Source organism: Eleutherodactylus coqui, chromosome 9 (assembly GCF_035609145.1).
Source record: "Eleutherodactylus coqui strain aEleCoq1 chromosome 9, aEleCoq1.hap1, whole genome shotgun sequence".
Taxonomy (NCBI): Eukaryota; Metazoa; Chordata; class Amphibia; order Anura; family Eleutherodactylidae; genus Eleutherodactylus; species Eleutherodactylus coqui.
In genome coordinates this window covers 103681998-103705017 of record NC_089845.1, presented here as the reverse complement: position 1 = coordinate 103705017, position 23020 = coordinate 103681998, and the positions used below count along the sequence as shown (strand labels likewise).

General features: G+C 43.9%; 1 protein-coding gene across 1 annotated transcript in view; it reads left to right on the top strand.

Moving 5' to 3' along the window:
* Positions 1-3886: 3886 nt before the first annotated feature.
* DNAJC5B (DnaJ heat shock protein family (Hsp40) member C5 beta) overlaps positions 3887-23020 on the top strand; it is a 54862-nt gene continuing 35728 nt past the window's right edge. The window contains exon 1 of the mRNA XM_066578997.1: positions 3887-3993. Within this exon, the coding sequence (XP_066435094.1) occupies positions 3887-3993 (107 nt within the window). The remainder of the gene's footprint in view (positions 3994-23020) is intronic.

The window sequence follows — 23020 nt, the reverse complement described above, 5'->3', positions numbered from 1 at the left end:
CACCCCTGAAGTAATTTTCAGGGAAGAGCTTTAAATATAAGCTTCTCCCTAAAAAAATCATCCCTTTTAGTATATTAAAAAAAAAAAAAAAGAAAAAAAAAGAAAATATATATACACACTCCTGTCCACTGGTGCCGTGTCCCCCGCGGGGATGAGGAACACATCTGCCACATGCCATCTGCACAAATGTTTTCTTCATCCCCACGGGAAATAAAGAATTCCCTACCGCAGCTGTCACAGATGACAGCTTCGGTAGAGGATCCAGCTGAATTGTTTTTCAGCTGGATCCTCTACCTCTATCATTTAATCCCATTAAATATAACCTCTTCCCTGAAAAACAACCCAAACAGGTGTAAAAAAAAAATCATACTCCCCTTTCTTCAGCTGCCGGGGCTCAACCGCGTCCTGTCTCCGCTGTCCCCGGCTCTGCACTAAAGTTCTTTCAGCAGGGAATTAAAATCCCCGCCTGTTTAAAGAGCTGCTTCTTATTGGCTGAGGCGCTCAGCCAATCACAGACAGCTCTCGCCTGTCATTCATTATTTTTGCCATTTCTTTGTCCCGAAATGTTGGCATACTACTTGGTGCACAATGCTGCATTTAGGTTATGCATTTTTCAAATAAAGTATATGTTATTTAATAAAATACATATAACATGAAATAATCCCCGCATACTTGGTATTCCCATGTGCATAGCAACCTATTACTTAAATATGTTCATTTAATTTAGGTTACAAATGAAGAAAAGACAAAACATGGAGGAACTGTATGCATTTCCCACAAAGGCAAAAGTACAGCATGTCCCCCAAAAAGCAAGGCCTTATTTAATCCCATTGATAAAAGAATAAAATAGTTTTAGAATCTGGAATTGCAAGATGCATAAATGAAAACATTTGTCTGGTCCTCAAAGAGGTTCTCCAGCTTTAAAATATCACCAGAATGGGCCATCAACAATATATTGTTGGGAGTTTGCCACTGAGATCCCAGACCGATGCAGGAAGCACACAGCTCCATTCCCACTACAGTGGCTCGACCTGGTATTGCAGACAAAGTTCCCATTCACTGGACTTTGAATGGAACTATGTGCTTCCTGCACACAACTTTGTGCACAGACACACTGGCCCGGTGAACAGTTAATTGGCAGTGGTCCATGGTGGCAGACCGCAATCAACCTACTATTAATGTCCTATCCTGAGCATAGGCCATCAAATGTTAAAGCTGGACAACCCCTTTAAGGTAAAAAATGACTTGGTTCTTAAGTGGTTAAACAATTTTCGATAATTCATTTTCTCTAATGCACAATTGTATCTGCATCATCTCTAGACTGACCTGCACTTTATATACGGACTGCCTTAAACCTCTGCATGATACAACTATTTTACTGTCGGGATACTGATTATTACCTGCCTTGATTAATTATAAATGAACAGTGGATTTAGTTTCTTGCAGCTGAAAGCTTAGGCTGACTGGCTCCAGAATAGAAGAGCAATTTACTAAAAGTTACAAAATAATATACTGCAACCCATTATTTCATTTTGTGATTTAATATTTCAGTATGTCTCTTAACACCGAGTTTCCTAAACCTCTCCATGTTCAAAAAAAAAAAAAGCATAGAACACCAGGGTATCCTAAACGAGGTATTTATTGGCCTACATAAAGAGACAAATAAGAAACAATAAGAATAAATTGAATTGATGCTAAATCGCTTAAGCTGTAAGCCAGTCAATAAAACATGAAACAGAAAGGAAATGAGTAATGAACTTTATCACCTATGATTGCCGTTAGATTTCCCTACGGCATATAAGGTTTGGCTGGTGGAGTTAGTTTACAGAAGAGCAACATAATTCCTTCAGGTATCATACAACACAAAACTAAAACCACTTTGTTCACAATGGCAAATTGAATTCATTATACTTGTGTTATTTTAATACAGACTACAATATGTTTTACCACTTTGGATGTTTCATTCTTACAACCTCAATTAAATATATTGTTATGTGTTGAAATTTGTGGAAATCTGTCCAATTCAGACTTTGCTTCAAGAGGTTAAAGGGGTTATATGAAATTAAAAACCATGGCAGCTTTCTTCCAGAAACAGTGCCACTCTTTTCTATGGGCTGCATGTAGCACTGCAGCTTATCTCCATTCACAGGAGTGTGAATCATGACTCAAGGTTTCACTCTCCGGGGTCATTAATTCTTGTGTAGTGCAGCACCCACTCAGGCCTTGTACTAGGTATAGCACAGTGTAAAGGTTTTGTTCAATGTACCTTTAATGTAACCCAATAAGGACCAAGCGCTGTATACATATGGCACTTTGTTCTGGGGTTTAAATCCACCCTATTGTAAATATATGGTGCAGCTTTAAAGCTTCTGCAGTCTAGCAGGAGCAGATCGGGTGCTCAGCCAAGGACCCCAAAGAGAAGGGAGAAGCAGTTTATAACCTCTTCTGTCTTGTATTTCCCAGCATGCATAGGGCTCAATGCCCATTATATAGAGAGTAGAGGAAGTGGCAGTGTCATTTCCTCTAATGGACCCAGCAATCATGTGGTCACTGGTGACCCCCAGTCATGGCAGAGCTGCTGGGTCTTAGCAGTTCCAGATAAGCTCTGCCACCAAAGGGGACTGTTTTCCCTGTAATTGGAGCTCCGAAGGATGTCCCAGTTACAGTTGAAACTGCTCAATAAAAAAAGAAAATACATTGTGAAAGTCCCCCAGAGGTCGTATATGACATCATGGGGGGAACATATGTTAATAAATACATACAAAAATAAGTTAAAAAAATCAATAAAATATATCATAAAAAAGAAAAAAAAACAACCACACCACCTAAACCGTTGCCACAGTCAACCTGTAATCTGAGACCATACAATTTATATATCAAAATTTGCAAAACCAAATTGGGCAACTCATTCCTATACTTTATTTCAGCGCTAATTTACAATTTTTTAAATTAAAGAACTATAAATTAAGAAAACAAATGTTATGTTAACTTTCTATATTACAACTAGTAGAAGAAAAAAATGGAAATAAAATCAGTGAAAAAAGATATTAAAATTCAGCCTCATATGTCATGAAAAAAAAAACACAGGAACTATAATTTTGGTAGTCCAAGAAAATATACAGTCGTAAAACCACGACATGCATAAAAGTGCTTAAAGGGAACCTGTCACCCGCCTAAAGCACCATAAACTAACTTATAGCGCTGTTATGGCAGATGCTGTAGAGAGCTGGGTGCTGTATTTCTCATACTCGCTGGCTTCCTGGTTCCCACAGTTGCCAGCCTGTGAAGTCCACACCAGACGAAAATTTAACTCTTTTCAGAGTCCCATGGTTGCTCTCTAACACTGGCTTGTATAAGAGAGCGCACAGACGCGACTCTCAAAAGAGTCAGACAAGCACGGGAATGTGGATTTTTGACTGGCACGCGGACTCACGGGTGAGAGCACAGGAACTGGGAAGTGGGTGAGTATGAAAATACAGCACCCGGCTCCTTGCCCTAACAGAACCATAACTTAGTTTATAGTGATTAAGGCGGGTAACAGGTTCTCTTCAAAAGTGTGTGGCACTTTAGTGCCAAAACATTCTGATCTGTAAAGGGTTAATATCCTGTTTAAAAAAGGAATTGAAATCATCTTCCATTTTCTGAGATTTCACATCTTATCTCTATCTCTTTTTACATTTGGGTGCAGTGATAAGATAAAGCTACAGTACACATTTACTAAATTTTATTAGTAAATTATAAATTCACAAAACTTCCTGAAAACAATCAGTTAATTAATGTTCGTTAGCAATTGATATTATTGTGATATATTTTACGTCTATTCAGTCAAAATATTTTCTTATGGATAAAATAAATGCTAATTTTATCAAAATAATTTCAGGTCAAAATGACCGAACAAAGGCAGCGTTCTTTGTCAACATCTGGAGAGGCCTTGTATCAAATTCTTGGCTTGGAGAAAGGGTCAACTCATGATGAAATCAAGAAATCTTATAGGTAACTTTTAACTAGCATTTACTTTGAAACTGAAGATGACTATTTTGTCAGGGAAGTTACTAGATTCATAGAGCAGTAGAGTTGGTCATCCAGTCCAACCCCCTGCTCAGTGCAGGATTCACTAAATCATCCCAGACAGATATTTGTCTAGCGTTTGTTTGAAGACTTCCCTTGAAGGAGAACTCACCACCTCCTGTGGTAACCTATTCCACTCATTGATCACCCTCACTGTCTAATATCTAATCTGTGTCTCCTCCCTTTCAGTTTCATCTCATTACTTCTACTCCTTCCCTGTGCAAATTAGAATAGGGCTGATCCCTCTGCACTGACAGGACTTCAGATATACTATTTAGGGCTAGTTGTATTACAGATCTGTGTTGCACAGATCCATATTATACTGTACCTCTATGAGCCTCTGATTACTAGTATATAAAGCCACATTTTTTTCATCTATATGAAATTTAAAAATAATAATAATTTGCCATGCTTCATTGAGTGCGATATTATGGCGATATCTTCCCCTTAAAGTCTTACATCTATGCAAGAAAAAAGTACCTAACAGAGGCACCATATTGTGGAATATAACAATCACTACTATTGATAGGAAGTCAAGAAATAGGCGGGGCTAAGAAAATGCTCCCTTTCTGGTTGAGAGCTGTCGGTCTGATCCCCGCTGGTCCAGTCTTGGAAGCGACTGGAGATGTCATGTGCCACTCATCGCTCACATGTTCACTCAACCAGTCACTAACTTCAGCAGTCATGTGCCATTTATGCACAAATACCTGCTACAGTCAGTGATTGGCTGAGGGGTCAGATGAGCCATAAATTGCATGTAACTGCTGCAGTCACTTCCAGGATTGGATGGGTGGGAGTTAAATCAGTGGGGCTGCACATAGGAGTGAATACAGTTTATTTCTTTATTGTACACCCTGGGGCGTAACTAAAAGCTCAGTTTGGGCTCCCCAGTCCTGCTTCACATGAGCACTCCATACCGTTCAGTTGCATTGCTTAGGTGACCCATTAATGAGTTACGAGCAGCCAGGAACATTACCAGAGTCATAAAAATTCATGGACACAAGCCTCAATACATATGCCCACCCTTCACCCCAAAAATTATATAGATACACACATACATGCGTATGCAGACAAGACATAGCATAATAATATATAATTGTAGACAGGATAAGGCTGTGTTCACAATAGTATGTAGCTTTTAGTTTTCCTGTTCTGTCATGGGATCAGGAAATCAGAATGCCGGATTCATCCTATGACAGAAATTAATGGCACCTGACAGACCCCATTCAGTAGAGTGAAGTCCATCCATCTTCCATCATACCTTCCAGAATTTCCCGGTCAAAATAGCACAACATCCTGTGCTTTGTTGTCTGGCATTTTGAGGCACTTCTGCAATGGAGGCTTTAAATTGAGCCTCTAGCACAAACGTGAAAATGATAATAATAATCTTTATTTATATAGCGCCAACATATTCCGCAGCGCTTACAATACAGGGAAGGACAAATACAAAAAACAAAGATACAAAAAACACTGTTACATGTAGTAATTGGTGGATGGAAACAGCATTCTGGAAGAATGTTGCAGTGATGTCGCGGGAAGAGGTGTATGACTGGGTGTCATCAGCATAGAGATGGTACTGAAAGCCAAATGTCCTAATGGTTTGTCCAATAGTTTGTGTAGATGGAGAAGAGGAGGGGGCCGAGGACGGAGTCTTGAGTGGGCTCTCATAGTCACTTTTATGAGACTTACAGAAACAGTATAGCATAGCCTTCCTGACTGTTTCCATATTTCCGGCCATCCGGCATACCAAGGGGTATTCTCATCTGAGCTATATTGGACCTAAATGGTAATACCCCTTTAAGATTAACTGTGGGTTACTGAATAAAGTGTCTGGAGCCCAGATGAAACCGACATTTGAGAGGAATATTGCATGTAAAGCCCTGTATGTCTGCTATTAGCCAATGTTGAGTCCAGTCCTGTCAAGCTGATTGGCAGAGAGCTAACAGACAGCAGCTCACATTATTCCACTAAAATGTTATTTTCAGCTGGATGACAGACACAGTATACAACCAAGCTCTGATTCTTGGAGCTTTATAGCAGGAGGTCTTGTACCCTCTAACTCTTTATGGAAATATTCGAGATATTCTTACTTAATGTGCTTCTGGTCTCTTGGCAAAGGCCTTTTAACTTTCAGAAATTAAATTCTCCTCTTCTAATGACAACTGCATAGAGCTTCAATAAATATGTTCATTTCATACAGTGTAGTAGAATGAGTCATAGTATATTATTCTTCCTTAAAGGGTCACTCTAGCAAAAACAAAGTTTTCCATCGCTGCCCTCCCTTACCTGATTGCCTGTCAGTCTGGACTTCACCTCTGTGTATTCCAGTCATTCCAGGAAGTGAAGCCCCCTGTTTGATGCTTATCAGACATCATCTTGAGGCTCAGATTTTTTACTTTCAGTTTTACCTATATCCCATGATGCATCAGCACAGCATTTAGCTAAGATTATCCATTCTGTCTACTGGGGGTACAGTTTAATCATTATTACCTTCTGTATTTACCTATATAAACTACAGATTATAAGTATACAGTTAGGAGCATGAGCTGTAATCTCCTCTATTATAACTGTGTGATCATCATCAGTGGTTATGACAGGAGTGCCTGTGTCCCCTGGCAAGCAGTTGCTGTGGTGGATCCATGTAACAGCACAAACTGAGAATCTGACTAGAAAATGAAAACATAGCCCCCAAGTAGAGCTAAGCTGGTCCGAACTGAGATCATATGACCATCTGAGGAAAAAGAGGCCAGGAGTTTCAGACAGAAACAAATAATTAACCAAGGTAACACTAGCCAACTAATATATACTTGGGGGATAACTACATAACGAATGAATAAAAACAAAACACTGAAGTGGCCCTTTGAAACAGCAATTTCATTAGAGGGTTATTCCATGTTCTATAGATGGCTTCAATCAGGATAATATTTAATTTTTTATCGTGTGACATTTCTATTCACTTTTTACAATTCCATGTACTATGAGTCTGGATGGAGAAATCATAATAAGATGAAAGTTACTGATATTGTCTTATTTGATATTTAGTGACATTACAAGACCACAGAAAGCATATCCAGTTCTGTCTACTGATGAGCTACATCAGTCTGCTGTAGAGATGAGCGAGCACCAAAATGCTCGGGTGCTCGTTACTCGGGACGAAATTATCGCGATGCTCGAGGGTTCGTTTCGAGTAACGAACCCCATTGAAGTCAATGGGCGACCGGAGCATTTTTGTATTTCGCCGATGCTCGCTAAGGTTTTCATGTGTGAAAATCTGGGCAATTCAAGAAAGTGATGGGAACGACACAGAAACGGATAGGGCAGGCGAGGGGCTACATGTTGGGCTGCATCTCAAGTTCACAGGTCCCACTATTAAGCCACAATACCGGCAAGAGTGGGCCCCCCCCCTCCCAACAACTTTTACTTCTGAAAAGCCCTCATTAGCAATGAACACCTTAGCTAAGCACCACACTACCTCCAACAAAGCACAATCACTGCCTGCATGACACTCCGCTGCCACTTCTCCTGGGTTACATGCTGCCCAACCCCCCCTCCCCACGACCCAGTGTCCACAGCGCACACCAAAGTGTCCCTGCGCAGCCTTCAGCTGCCCTCATGCCACACCACCCTCATGTCTATGTATAAGTGCGTCTGCCACAGGAAAAGCAGGCACACACTGCAGAGGGTTGGCATGGCTAGGCAGCGACCCCCCCATAAAAGGGGCGGGCTGATAGTCCACAATGCTGTACAGAAGCAATGAGAAATCCAATCCTGTGCCACCTCCATCGGGAGCTGCACACGTGGGCATAGCAATGGGGAACCTATGTGCCACACACTATTCATTCTGTCAAGGTGTCTGCACGCCCCAGTCAGACCGCGGTTTTTTATAAATAGTCACAGGCAGGTACAACTCCGCAATAGGAATTCCGTGTGCACCTACAGCATGGGTGGGTGCCAGGAAGCCACCGGCGGTACATAGAAATATCCCATTGCATTGCCCAACACAGCTGAGGTAGTAATGTCGTGCTTAATGCAGGTGGGCTTCGGCCCACACTGCATGCCCCAGTCTGACTGGGGTTCTTTTCAACTGTACAGATGTAGTAAAAACTCCGTGTGCACCTACAGCATGGGTGGGTGCCAGGAAGCCACCGGCGGTACATAGAAATATCCCATTGCATTGCCCAACACAGCTGAGGTAGTAATGTCGTGCTTAATGCAGGTGGGCTTCGGCCCACACTGCATGCCCCAGTCTGACTGGGGTTCTTTTCAAGTGTACAGATGTAGTAAAAACTCCGTGTGCACCTACAGCATGGGTGGCTCCCTGGAACCCACCGGCGGTACATAGAAATATCCCATTGCATTGCCCAACACAGCTGAGGTAGTAATGTCGTGCTTAATGCAGGTAGGCTAAAAATTTATTTGATTACACTGTAGGCGAGGGCCCACAAAAATTGCTGTATCAACAGTACTAATGTACCTTAAAAAAATTGGCCATGGCCAACCAAGAGGGCAGGTGAAACCCATTAATCGCTTTGGTTAATGTGGCTTAAGTGGTAACTAGGCCTGGAGGCAGCCCAGTTTAACGAAAAATTGGTTCAAGTTAAAGTTCCAACGCTTTTCAGAGCATTGAAACATCTAAAAATTGTTTAGAAAAATTATGAGTGAGCCTTGTGGCTCTAAGAAAAATTGCCCGTTCAGCGTGATTACGTGAGGTTTCAGGAGGAGGAGGAATATTAGATACAGATTGATGAAGCAGAAATGTCCCCGTTTTGGATGGTGAGAGAGAACGTAGCTTCCATCCGCGGGTGCAGCCTACGTATTGCTTACGTATCGCTGCTGTCCGCTGGTGGAGAAGAGAAGTCTGGGGAAATCCAGGCTTTGTTCATCTTGATGAGTGTTAGCCTGTTGGCACTGTCGGTTGACAGGCGGGTACGCTTATCTGTGATGATTTCCCCAGCCGCACTAAACACCCTCTCCGACAAGACGCTAGCCGCAGGACAAGCAAGCACCTCCAGGGCATACAGCGCTAGTTCAGGCCACGTGTCCAGCTTCGACACCCAGTAGTTGTAGGGGGCAGAGGCGTCACCGAGGATGATCGTGCGATCGGCTACGTACTCCCTCACCATCCTTTTACAGTGCTCCCGTCGACTCAGCCTTGACTGGGGAGCGGTGACACAGTCTTGCTGGGGAGCCAGAAAGCTGGCCAGGCCCTTAAAGACTGTTGCACTGTCTGGGCTGTACATGCTGCTCGATCTACGCACCTCCCCTGCTACATGGCCCTCGGAACTGCGCCTTCTGCCACTAGCGCTGTCGGCTGGGAATTTTACCATCAGCTTGTCCGCAAGGGTCCTGTGGTATAGCAACACTCTCGAACCCCTTTCCTCTTCGGGAATGAGACTGGGAAGGTTCTCCTTATAGCGTGGGTCGAGCAGTGTGTACACCCAGTAATCCGTAGTGGCCAGAATGCGTTGAATGCGAGGGTCACGAGAAAGGCATCCTAACATGAAGTCAGCCATGTGTGCCAGGGTACCTGTACGCAACACATGGCTGTCCGCACTAGGAAGATCACTTTCAGGATCCTCCTCCTCCTCCTCCTCCTCCTCCTCCTCCTCAGGTCATACACGCTGAAATGATGACAGGCAACCAGCATGGGTACCGTCAGCAGTGGGCCAAGCTGTCTCTTCCCCCTCCTCCTCATCCTCCTCATCCTCCTCCTCCTCCTCCTGAACGCGCTGAGATATAGACAGGAGGGTGCTCTGACTATCCAGCGACATACTGTCTTCCCCCGCCTCCGTTTCCGAGCGCAAAGCGGCTGCCTTTATGGTTTGCAGGGAACTTCTCAAGATGCATAGCAGAGGAATGGTGACGCTAATGATTGCAGCATCGCCGCTCACCACCTGGGTAGACTGATCAAAGTTTCGAAGGACCTGGCAGATGTCTGCCAACCAGGCCCACTCTTCTGAAAAGAATTGAGGAGGCTGACTCCCACTGCGCCGCCCATGTTGGAGTTGGTATTCCACTATAGCTCTACGCTGCTCATAGAGCCTAGCCAACATGTGGAGCGTAGAGTTCCACCGTGTGGGCACGTCGCACAGCAGTCGGTGCACTGGCAGATTAAACCGATGTTGCAGGGTGCGCAGGGTGGCAGCGTCCGTGTGGGACTTGCGGAAATGTGCGCAGAGCCGGCGCACCTTTACGAGCAGGTCTGACAAGCGTGGGTAGCTTTTCAGAAAGCGCTGAACCACCAAATTAAAGACGTGGGCCAGGCATGGCACGTGCGTGAGGCTGCCGAGCTGCAGAGCCGCCACCAGGTTACGGCCGTTGTCACACACGACCATGCCCGGTTGGAGGCTCAGCGGCGCAAGCCAACGGCCCGTCTGCTCTGTCAGACCCTGCAGCAGTTCGTGGGCCGTGTGCCTCCTATCTCCTAAGCTGAGTAGTTTCAGCACGGCCTGCTGACGCTTGCCCACCGCTGTGCTGCCACGCCGCGCGACACCGACTGCTGGCGACGTCCTGCTGCTGCTGACACATCTAGATTGCGAGACAGAGGTTGAGGAGGAGGAGGAGGAGGAGGGTGCTTTAGTGGAAGAAGCATACACCGCCGCAGATACCAGCACCGAGCTGGGGCCCGCAATTCTGGGGGTGGGTAGGACGTGAGCGGTCCCAGGCTCTGACTCTGTCCCAGCCTCCACTAAATTCACCCAATGTGCCGTCAGGGAGATGTAGTGGCCCTGCCCGCCTGTGCTTGTCCACGTGTCCGTAGTTAAGTGGACCTTGCCACTAACCGCATTGGTGAGGGCGCGTACAATGTTGCGGGAGACGTGGTCGTGCAGGGCTGGGACGGCACATCGGGAAAAGTAGTGGCGACTGGGAACTGAGTAGCGCGGGGCCGCCGCCGCCATCATAGCTTTGAAGGACTCCGTTTCCACAACCCTATACGGCAGCATGTCAAGGCTGATAAATTTGGCTATGTGGACGGTTAACGATTGAGCGTGCGGGTGCGTGGTGGCGTACTTGCGCTTGCGCTCCAACACTTGCGCTAGCGACGGCTGGACTGTGCGGTGCGAGACATTGGTGGATGGGGCCGAGGACAGCGGTGGTGAGGGTGTGGGTGCAGGCCATGAGACGGTTGTGCCTGTGTCCTGAGAGGGAGGTTGTATCTCAGTGGCAGGTTGGGGCACAGGGGGAGAGGCAGCGGTGCAAACCGGAGGCGGTGAACGGCCTTCGTCCCACCTTGTGGGGTGCTTGGCCATCATATGTCTGCGCATGCTGGTGGTGGTGAGGCTGTTGGTGGTGGCTCCCCGGCTGATCTTGGCGCGACAAAGGTTGCACACCACTGTTCGTCGGTCGTCAGGCGTCTCTGTGAAAAACTGCCAGACCTTAGAGCACCTTGGCCTCTGCAGGGTGGCATGGCGCGAGGGTGCGCTTTGGGAAACATTTGGTGGATTATTCGGTCTGGCCCTGCCTCTACCCCTGGCCACCGCACTGCCTCTTGCAACCTTCCCTGCTGATGCCCTTGCCTCCCCCTCTGAAGACCTGTCCTGAGTAGGCGTTGCACACCAGGTGGGGTCAGTCACCTCATCGTCCTGCTGCTCTTCCTCCGAATCCTCTGTGCGCTGCTCCCTTGGACTTACTGCCCTTACTACTACCTCACTGCAAGACAACTGTGTCTCATCGTCATCGTCCTCCTCACCCACAGAAAGTTCTTGAGACAGTTGGCGGAAGTCCCCAGCCTCTTCCCCCGGACCCCGGGAACTTTCGAATGGTTGGGCATCAGTGACGATAAACTCCTCTGGTGGGAGAGGAACCGCTGCTGCCCAATCTAAGCAGGGGCCCGGGAACAGTTCCTGGGAGTGTTCCCGCTCCTGAGCAGGTGTCATTGTAGTGGAGTGAGGAGGCTGGGAGGAAGGAGGAGCAGCAGACAGAGGATTCGGATTTGCAGCACTGGACGGCGCAGAACTGTGGGTGGATGATAGCTTGCTCGAAGCACTTTCTGCCATCCAGGACAGGACCTGCTCACACTGCTCATTTTCTAATAAAGGTCTCCCGCGTGGACCCATTAATTGGGCGATGAATGTGGGGACGCCAGAAACGTGCCTCTCTCCTAATCGCGCAGCAGTCGGCTGCGACACACCTGGATCAGGAGCTCAGCCTGTGCCCACACCCTCACTTGGCCCTCCGCGTCCTCGGCCACGTCCACGTCCACGTCCTCTAGGCTTACCCCTACCCCTCAGCATGCTGTATTACCAGTGATTTGATTTCCCAGGCAGGAAATAAATTGGCGCAAGCCTGCAGGCCAAATATAATGTTTTCGCTTTTTTGCAAACGGAAGACCCCACTGCGTGTATTCAATGAAAAACAAGAAGTTTAATATCTGTGGTGTGGCCCTCAAAAAGTGTCACACAAGTATAGTGTAGCAGAGTTATTAACTCTAGCAGAGCAGGTATTTGCCAGTCAGGATACACAATGGCGCTAGGCTGCAGTAAAGCGTAGCTGGTTGCGTCTGATTTTTGTACGTTGTACACGCAGCACACACGTACACGCAGACCTAAGGACTGACACAGGCTGGCCAAATATAATTTTTTTCCTTTTTAGCTTAGGGAAGACCCCACTGCGTATATTCAATGAACAAGAAGTTTAATATCTGTGGTGTGGCCCTCAAAAAGTGTCACACAACTATAGTGTAGCAGAGTTATTAACTCTAGCAGAGCAGGTATTTGCCAGTCAGGATACACAATGGCGCTAGGCTGCAGTAAAGCGTAGCTGGTTGCGTCAGATTTTTGTACGTTGTACACGCAGCACACACGTACACGCAGACCTTAGGACTGACACAGGCGGGCCAAATATAATTTTTTTCCTTTTTAGCAAAGGGAAGACCCCACTGCGTGTATTCAATGAATAATAAATGTCTTCTGGCCCTGCCTACACAATTCTATCCCTGTAGTATTAATGCCGGGTGCAATGCTCTGCACAGCCGGTTTTGAGAAAAAAAAAATATATGCAACACTGCTAACAGCAGCCTGGACAGTACTGCACACGGATAGAAGTGGCCCTAGAAAGGACCGTTGGGGTTCTTGAAGGCTACACTAACTCCTAACACTCTCCCTGCCTAACCCCCACTTCTGTCCCTATTGCCAGGCGCAATGCTCTGCAGATCCAATTTTGGACAAAAAAAAAAAAAATACTGTGCTAACACAGTACTGCACACTAGTAGATGTGGCCCTGAGAAGGGCCGTTGGGGTTCTTGAAGCCTACACTGACTCCTAACGCTCTCCCTACAGCAGCACCAGCAGCAGCACTTTCCCTCAGCTAAGTCACAAGGCATGTGTGGCGAGCCGCGGGAGGGGCCGATTTTTATACTCGGGTGACATCTGATCGCCCCAGCCACTCACTGCAGGGGGGTGGTATAGGGCTTGAACGTCACAGGGGGAAGTTGTAATGCCTTCCCTGTCTTTCAATTGGCCAGAAAAGCGCGCTAACGTCTCAGAGAGGAAACTGAAAGTAACCGGAACACCGCGTGGTGCTCGTTACGAGTAACGAGCATCCCGAACACCCTAATAATCGCACGAATATCAAGCTCGGACGAGTACGTTCGCTCATCTCTAGTCTGCTGGTATCTTGTCATCTATTCGATTGCCAATTTGAATCAGTATAAATCTGTCTTCGTGTTGTACCATGAAGACAGATTAGACACCTGAACAAAAATCTAAAGTAGTATTTATTTACATAAAGTATGTTAATTAGAGATGAGCGAGCATACTCGATAAGGCAAACTACTCGAGCGAGTAGTGCCTTATTCGAGTACCTGCCCGCTCGTCTCTAAAGATTCGGCAGCCGGCGCGGGTGACAAGTGAGTTGCGGCGGTGAGCAGGGGGGAGCGGGGAGGTACTTGAATAAGGCACTAGTCGCTCAAGTAGTTTGCCTTATCGAGTGTGCTCGCTCATCTCTAATGTTAATGCTTACGGCAGCCTCCTTTGGTCTTAATGACATTGGATATTCTCCATGGAATACTTTCTACTATTTCCCTTCATTCATCCTGCAAACATCTAGTGAGTTATATCAAAGAAGATGGACATTGTTTATATTTACGTACAAAGGATTCTAGTTTGTCTCAAAGATGTTCAATAGGCTTCAGGTCAGGACTCTGTGCAGCTCAGTCCAATTGTGGAACATCCATATCCCCAAACCAACGTAAAATACTGTTGGATCTGTGACAGGCCGGGTTGTCTTTTTAGAAGTATTGCTGACCATTCCCAGATTATCGTCACATTGTCGGCAGCACATTATTGTCTAGAATGTTAAGGTACATCTACATGTTCATGGTTCTTGCCATAACCAACGAACTGACACTATGCCAGGTAAAACATCCCCAAACCATAACAGAACCCACGCTGAACTTAACTGTTGGCACAACACACTCAGGCAAAAGGTGTTCCCAAGGCATCCTCCACACCCAGGTACATTTATCTGATTTGACGACAGAGTAGCGTGATGTTCACTCAATAGAACATTCTTCCATTGCTCAACTGTTCAATGACGACACTCCTTGCACTACTATAGACAGGCTCAAGTATCTTCTTTGAAACTCACCAGATGTTTGCAAGATGAATGGAGGGAAATACCAACTGAAGTGTATTAGACGTTTCTTTCCATCTTTCTTTCCAATGAGGTCTTCTAGAGCTCTGATCGACAGTCGTAATGTCCAGCCAGGAGACCACTGCCACTGTCACTCAGAGCTGTGGAGCCATTCAATGGAGAGAGCGAAGAGCACTTCTACAAGAATGACTACTTTTATGCTACGTGTGGCAACGATGCACGAAGGAATAAAACTTTATTTTATTAGTGCTGGTGACATTACACTCATGGACAGTGGTGTGTCTTATCCCCTCTTCATAGTTTCTACATAGCATTGTCAGCAGTTTTGAACGGTCAAAACTGATGGACTCCCTTTAAAAACTTTTTGTCATGAGACAAACTCTCCTTAAAGTAGTGCATCTATATGAGGTCCATAATGGGCTGTGAATTAGCTTGTACACAATGTGGTTAACCCATGTCATTTGCACTAATGCTGTCCATAGTTCTATTGCATAGAAAAAGCTATACGTTTGATAAATAAATGGTGTTTTAAAGTAAAATGAAATGATATATGCATGGTGTTCTTTATTGAAGTATCCACAAGTATGAAAATAATGAAAAAACGCTCATTTCCATTAACTACATTAACAGTATATAAATATAGACATATTATCACTACTGATTAGTGTCTGCATATGCTACAGCAGGTTTTCACATATGTCTAATTGACAAATTCATATTCCTTAGACTAAGATTTGTTCTAGAACCCGGTGAGAATAGACATGACACAGGCAGACAGGCACTGCCTAGATTGAATACTGCTGGATAACAAATCCTCAGAGTATATAATCCGCTCTCCCATAATTTGCTTTATTTTCCTTCTGTTATTGTTACTGAGAAAATAATTTGTTTAACCAATATTGGGCTTATTCTTACATAGGCTTTAAAATGATTCCACCCATCAGCATTTAATGCAGGATTTAAGCAGATGGTATAGAATTAACCATCTTGAGTTTTCTCAAATAAGGGTGGTGATAACATTGCAGTATTTCATCTGTGCTCATTAACACTAAATCAGCTTTATAAGATCAAGTAACCAATGACACGACAGAGCAACTTTTGGAATAGAAATATTTCACTTTCTTGGATGTTCAAAAAGTCTTTACTGCATATTTTTGCAGTGTCCCCATGATATGATCCTCTGAAAAGTCAATCACATATGTCAAAAAGTTACATTGATGTGAGTCAGGGAGATGAGAACCCAAGGGATATCCTAAAAGAGCGATCCCTGGGGGTTGTTTCCAGCGGACAGAAGGCAGCATGCATAAACCAATTCACTCTTCTCAATAGAGTTCAATAAGCCTTAAGGCTCATTTACACGCAAAGACAATCTTTCAAACTACTGGAAGATTAAAAGATTTTGCAATCTATTTGCGTAAAGTGTTAATTGCCATTAACACTTTATATTTTCATTTGCATGTAAATGAGCCTCCAGGAGCTGTTTGCAGAGCCCAACCTGTGATTGGACACACACCCAGCTGTGCAAGCAGCTACATTGTTCTCATCATGACTGCTAATGAGTACAATGTAATCTGCTGGCTCTCCATGGAGAACACAGCATGCGGTCTACTAGAGATAAATTATTTATTGGGAAAAAAATACCACAGCATACTGCGCTATTTTTCCTGCACCTTTACAAGATCTGCAAAGGAGGCTCCTAATGGAACCTCCAAAGCATATATGAATGAAGCCTCAGTGAGTGCAGTAGAATATTGGAAAAACACTAAAAATCCATCCACTTTAATCTTATTTATTTTTCTCTAAAATATTAGTTTCTTGCTGTTATCGTTTACATGTGTGTTTTGTCTGCATCTGTTTTGTAGATGATGTTGGCCTGCTTGAAGATGGTCTGTATATCTTTTATGGGTCCTTATATTAAAATATCTTAGCCCGCTTTCAGATTAGCTTAATGTTAAGTATTTGGTTTGTCTTTTGTGGGCCCTAATACAGCTAATGTAAATCTATATATCTATTTACTATTGTGCATTAATCACAGCAGTGTTTTAAAGGCGTAGCATGCGATACTTTTGTCCATACTGCTTTAAAAATGCAAATAATGTAGGAAAAGCCAGATCGTTAAAAAGGGATGCTTCTTAAATAATATGTAAAAATTAACATAAAAGGGTCAGGACAAATACAATTCCCATGCATACGCGTTTCGGGGCAGAAATGCTCCTCGTTCACTGCATAGTGAGCATGACGACCTCAAAATGCACGAGGACCCGAAACGCGTATGAGTCGGCATTGTGTTTAAGCTGACCCTTTTATGTAACTTTTTATATATTATGTAGTGAGAAAGAATCCCTTTTAAGGAGCTGGCTTTTCCTACACTTTTTGCATCATGTGGAGCCCCTGACTCACGGCCAGCCGTGCACCTAAAGGGACTTTTCTTGATATTCCGTTTTCACATGCATCCAGGTTTGTGCTGTGCAGTAGCCAATATTTTTTCTTGTATGAAAAATACACCCATTATAGTCAATGGAAAATGACTAAAATATGGATGCATCAGTGTATCATCAGCTTTAACAGTATTTGCCTCCATAGTTGTATTTATTGCAATATTTTCTATTGGGCAAATACAAATCTGTATTTGCCCAGAAGAAAATAAAATCAATAACAACAAATACAGCTCAAATGGTGATGACAATAGTGATGGCGTACGGTTGCAATATCATCTGTAACACGTCTATATACGGATCTATATTATAGATGTGTTACAATATACTTGTGTGAAACTGGTCTTAATCAGCACCCCTTAATAAATAATTGTTACTAGCACAAAATAAGTATACATCGCAAGAATCCGCCCTTTTTTCACTATGGACACGCTAAAAACACTCACTGTTGCCCCCATTCACTTTCGTCTCGATTATTGCAACTCGTTGCTGATCGGCCTCCCCTGCACCAGACTCTACCCTCTCCAATCCATCCTGAATGCAGCAGCCAGGCTCATCTTCCTGTCCAGTAGCTACTCGGACGCCTCTGCCCTGTGCCGGTCACTGCACTGGCTGCCAGTTAAATACAGAATTCAATTTAAACTCGCTACCTTCATCCACAAAGCCCTCCATAGCACTGTACCTCCCTACATTGCCTCCCTCATCTCAATCTATCATCTAACCTGCGCCCTCCGCTTCGCTATGAAATGAGATTAGGCACCCCTGTGGCCCGAACCTCTCATTCCCGCCTCCAAGACTTCTCCAGAGCAGCACCAGTCCTCTCACACAACTTTGGGCCTGCTCTAAAAATGCACCTCTTCAGTAAGGCATACCATATCTCCTAAACCAAACCCCTCTGTACGCCGCCTGATAACATGCTCCCTGTCCTACTAACTGCAATCCCTGCTAGCCACCATAAACCGCCCCCTTCAGTCACACCGATTCAGCCACTATACGGCTCAAGTCTGGCCATTTACTATGTGTATAGCATCCCACACTCTCCACCTCGCCATACCGTGCACATCTCCAGCCACTTTACCTTCTGTATCACCCCATTACTTGTAGTATGTAAGCTCGTTGGAGCAGGACCCTCACCCCTACTGTTTCCAGCAATTGATTACTACATGTAACTATGATTTTGTTTTTGCTCGCTCTGTCTTGTAAGCGCTACGGAATAGGTTGGCGCTATATAAATAAACATTATTATATTTTTTTACTGCATGAAAGTTAATTTCTGTGCAGAAAAAACAACTTCTAGAGTAACTGGACCATATTAGTAATGTAGGTAAATTTCTAGAAGAGTTAGTAAAGTTACAAAAAGTACAAAAGTTCTGATATGGATTTTATTGAAATACAAGTAATTACAGGTTGTTTGGGGCAAGGTCTCATAATAGGCAAAGAGGTAAGGAATTGCAGTAACATCTATTCACAATGACAAATTATTTTGTATCTAGAAAAAAATTAAGTTCCCCTCTACAAAGTGTTCACCAAAAACAATTGGCTTGAGAAAGACTGTGTACTTCATATTTACTGTCTCATCCCTTTATATGGGACTACTGTCGGGAGCAAGAGCGCCTGCCAGCTGTTCCAACAAGTATCGCAGGAGTGATGGAGACGGAGTGTGCCAAAGATCTATTCTGGACATCTGCCTCTATTCAATGTGCATAGGCAGACATTCAAAGATGAAAGACTGACCATTACACTGAGCGAGAACTCGCTCACTAGTCGCTTAGTTTCAGTGAGCTGAATTGAAGTGACTACTAACTACTGAGTCATTTCTTGCTACGTACTCTGCCGAGTCCCACATTTCCATGAGACAACTATCACTCAGAATCGCTTGTTTGATAGTTGGCCTGTATAAAGCCATGTTGCAGTGCTTGAGGGGGTTCAAAGAAAGGCAACTAAACTAATACATGGAATGACGGGACTGGAATACCCAGAAAGGCTATCAAAATTGGGATTATTTACCCTGGAAAAGAGACGGCTAAGGGGCGATCAAATAACTATGTATAAATACATGAGGGGACAATACAAGGATCTCTCCCAGGATTTGTTTATACCCAGGACTGCAACGGTAACAAGAGGGCATCCCCTACGTCTCTAAGAAAGCAGGTTTCATCACCAACACAGAAAAGGGTTCTTTACTGTAAGAGCAGTGAGACTGTGGAACTCTCTGCCTGAGGACGTGGTGATGGCAAAATCCATAGAAGAGTTTAAGAGGGGACTAGATGTCTTTCTAGAGTGGAAGGATATTACAGGATATAATTTTTAGGTCACCAGCGGGTTGTTGATCCGGGTCTTACAGACAGGTTGGAACTATTAGAGGTTGATCCAGGGATTAGTTTGATTGCCATTAGGGAGTTGGGAAGGAATTTTGTCCCCGAAAGGGCTAATTGGCTTCTGCCTCTTGGGTTTTTCTTTTTCCTTCCTCTGGATTATCAACAAGGAGGTTGAAACAGGCTGAAGTAGATGGACATTGTCTTCATTCGGCCTAACATACTATGACTATGTTAGGTACAAGTATTTGTAATGTATAGATCCAATATGACTACTACCTCCCTGTCCAGGTACAGCAATGTGTTTAATCACAGAAATGTTAATTGTGCAATGGTATCTGGGGCACAGTCAAAATTGGAAGGTGTTAAAAAAAGAGTTGAGCACTTTTTTATAAACTTTTCTTTATGACCTAACTTATCTTATCGACTACTCTGACAGCCCGTTACTGTGATCATGTGCCCAGGAACCACTGTCTTTGGCCTCTGGAGTATTCCCTGCAACCACTGCGTGATCACAGGGATTAGCAATGCCTTCAGATGTCAGCCGACGTTTATTCAGCTGCCATGCAAAGACAGCAGTGAATAGATAGAAGCATACCTTCATGATGTTTAAAATATTTAAGCGGTATGCAGCTGGTTAAAAAATGAAAGCCATTGACACATTAAAATCTGAGTAATATCTGCTTTTCAGCAATAGACTATCACTGACAACAGCTTTATTATATAGGGTCCAGCCAATTCTATACCACTAGTTTTCTATGGCCAACATAGGAAATAATTGGATATTCAGTGTATTTCTCAACCAAACACTGTTATCTAGAATCAAGGATGCGTTTAGATTATTATTACCGTAGATATAAACTTTCAGTAACAGAAGAGCACGAATGAATTCTATGCATTCTTCATATTAACATATATTAATACATTATGCATTGGTGTATTGTATAAGGCCTGATGTATAGTATTATCCGTTTTCGTAGCCTCAGCGTATTATGTATAGAAAACTATTCGTCTACTCTTCTACAATTGTTGGATGAGACAGTCGTGATAGAAGCCACGTCAACGCTGAAAGAAACAGACGCACGGACCTGTGATTGAAAAACAAATTGAATCCCCCTTAGAAGGGATTTCTTATATAAATGCAAATTTCAATTACTATTATGGAATAATAAGTGGAAACTATTACGACACAGCAGTAATAAACAGAATGCCAAAGCTTATTCATGTATAGTAAATAATTCAAGATCATTTACAGAGCCTTATTACAACTCAGCAGATATTTGAAGAAAGCAACTTTCTTCTGACTATCCATTTGGTGGTGTAAATAGTGGAACGAGTGAGTAAACTCCTTACAAAGGTTTATATCCCCATATTATGTATTAAAATATATTATTTTCATGTCAGGGCCTAGACAAGCAGTAAATGAGCAATGTAGCCCATTTAGGGCTAAATTAACTGAAAGCACTGCGGAATAAGTTGGCGCTATACAAATAAGATTTTTTTTTAGCCTGGAATCAGCCAAGTGCTGTTCTCTTAAAGGGGTTTTCTGAGACCAAACTCAAATTTCAAAATAGTCATAAATGATCACACAATGCTATAGTAAGTTCATGCTTTGCACTTTCATCTTGATTTTTTACTCTCTGTTCATTCTGTGGAATCCATTGTACATTATTGTTGTTACATCTTGCTCTTCCTGCTCACAGACTTCCTGTGTTGCTCCTACTACAACTCCCATAATCCCTTTGGCTGCATCTCAGACAGTACAGTATCCTCCTCCCACATCTCATGAATGCTAAACTCCGCCCACAAAACCCATGATCAGCTGGCACTTCTCACTGTTTCACTAAGGTGAATGGAGAGAGTGCCACCGACTGTCACCAGCTATAACTGCAACTGTAATCCGCCTTCACAGAAGAAGACCGGTTTATCATAGTTATAATAGTTGCAGTCCTTCTAGCAGTAACACTTGTAGTATCCTCTTCCTAAAACTCTTTTTATCAGTCAGTAATAGTACTTACCATATGGCCCATGGTAGTCATAGCACTCCCCTTGCAGTCCCAGGAAGTAAAAGCACTCCCCTAATAGTAATAGCACTAACCTTGTGGCCGATGTGACGAATAGCTCCCCTTGTGGTGCCTGATTGTAATAGCACTTCTTTTGTAGCACCCTATTGTAATAGCACTCCCCTTGTGGCCCCCGATAATATAAGCACTCACTTTGTGGCCCAAGGTAGTAATAGTGCCCCCCTTGTGGCCCCAATTGTAATACTGCTCTCCATTTGAAATTCCTGGTAGCAATACTGCTTCCCTTGTGGCCTAGGGTATTAATAGCGCTCCTGTTGTGGCCCTGGTAGTCACAGCACCCCCTTCTTGCCCCTGCTATTCATAGTGCTCCCCTTGTGACCGCTAGTAGTCATAGTGCTCCCCTTGTGGCTCCTGGCAGTCATATCATTCCCCTTGTGGCCCCTGATAGTATAAGCACTCACTTTGTGGCTCAAGGTAGTAATAGTGCCCCCCTTTTGGCCCCAATTGTAATAGTGCTTTGCTTGTGGTCCTGGTAGCAATAGTGCTTCCCTTGTGGACTCTGGTAATCATAGCACTCTCTTTGTGGTCTCTGGTATTAAAAGGGCTGCTGTTGTGGCCCTGGTAGTTACAGCATGCCTTGTGGTCCCTGCTATACATAGTGCTCCCCTTGTGACCGCTAGTAGTCATAGTGCTCCCCTTGTGGCTCCTGGTAGTCCTATCATTCCCCTTGTGGCTCCTGGTAGTCACAGTGCTCTCTTTGTTGAAGCTTTCCCCTGCAGCCCTCCTCAGGGTGCTCGTACTCACACATACAGTACAGTACTGTACTTATAGTAGCTACTTGAATGGTCCTTCTGCTGGCAGAAGGCAGCTAAGAAGGCAGAGCTGGGTCATGTGACGTGCTATGGAACCAGCTGAACGGTGCGATATAGGTAATTATTACAGTGATACTTTTATTGCTCCGTCATGTATTTAAAAGAAGAAAGTTTATCAAGTTCCACTTTGGTACATGACGAGAGCATTATGGTACAAGCGTTGCTTCATATTAGTCTAGTGTTGACCAAATATTTGTATTAAAAGAAAGAACAATAATATTTAATAGAAGGGATACTTGCTTAGCACTTTCTGGGTTAACATATTACTTCTTCCTTTGCTTGCTGTGTCTTCCAATGAATATTTACAAGTTGGTGATGTACCTGTTTATACAGCTCTTGAATAACCCATCCAAATAAGTCATCCAAACAGGATTCCGAATTATTATGACACCCATTATATCATCTGCATTGCCTGCATTACTCTGAAATTCTGCAGCAATGATTATAGATGTGCTTACGAAAATACATATAATCTACTAGCAGCCAACAGCAGTGCTATTCACAGTGCAGTTTGGAGAATGAAAGGGCATGTAATCACTTGTAATTCATACGTTGGTAGCTAGAATGCCACTGTCCTTATCTTATCTTGGTTAGCTATAGGGAGGAGGTCCATGGGATTTTATTCAGTATGAGTGTAAATGTAATATGACTATTTTCTCTAATGCCCTTGTAAGTATGATGGACATATAAGCCAGCATTGTATTCCAGCCTTT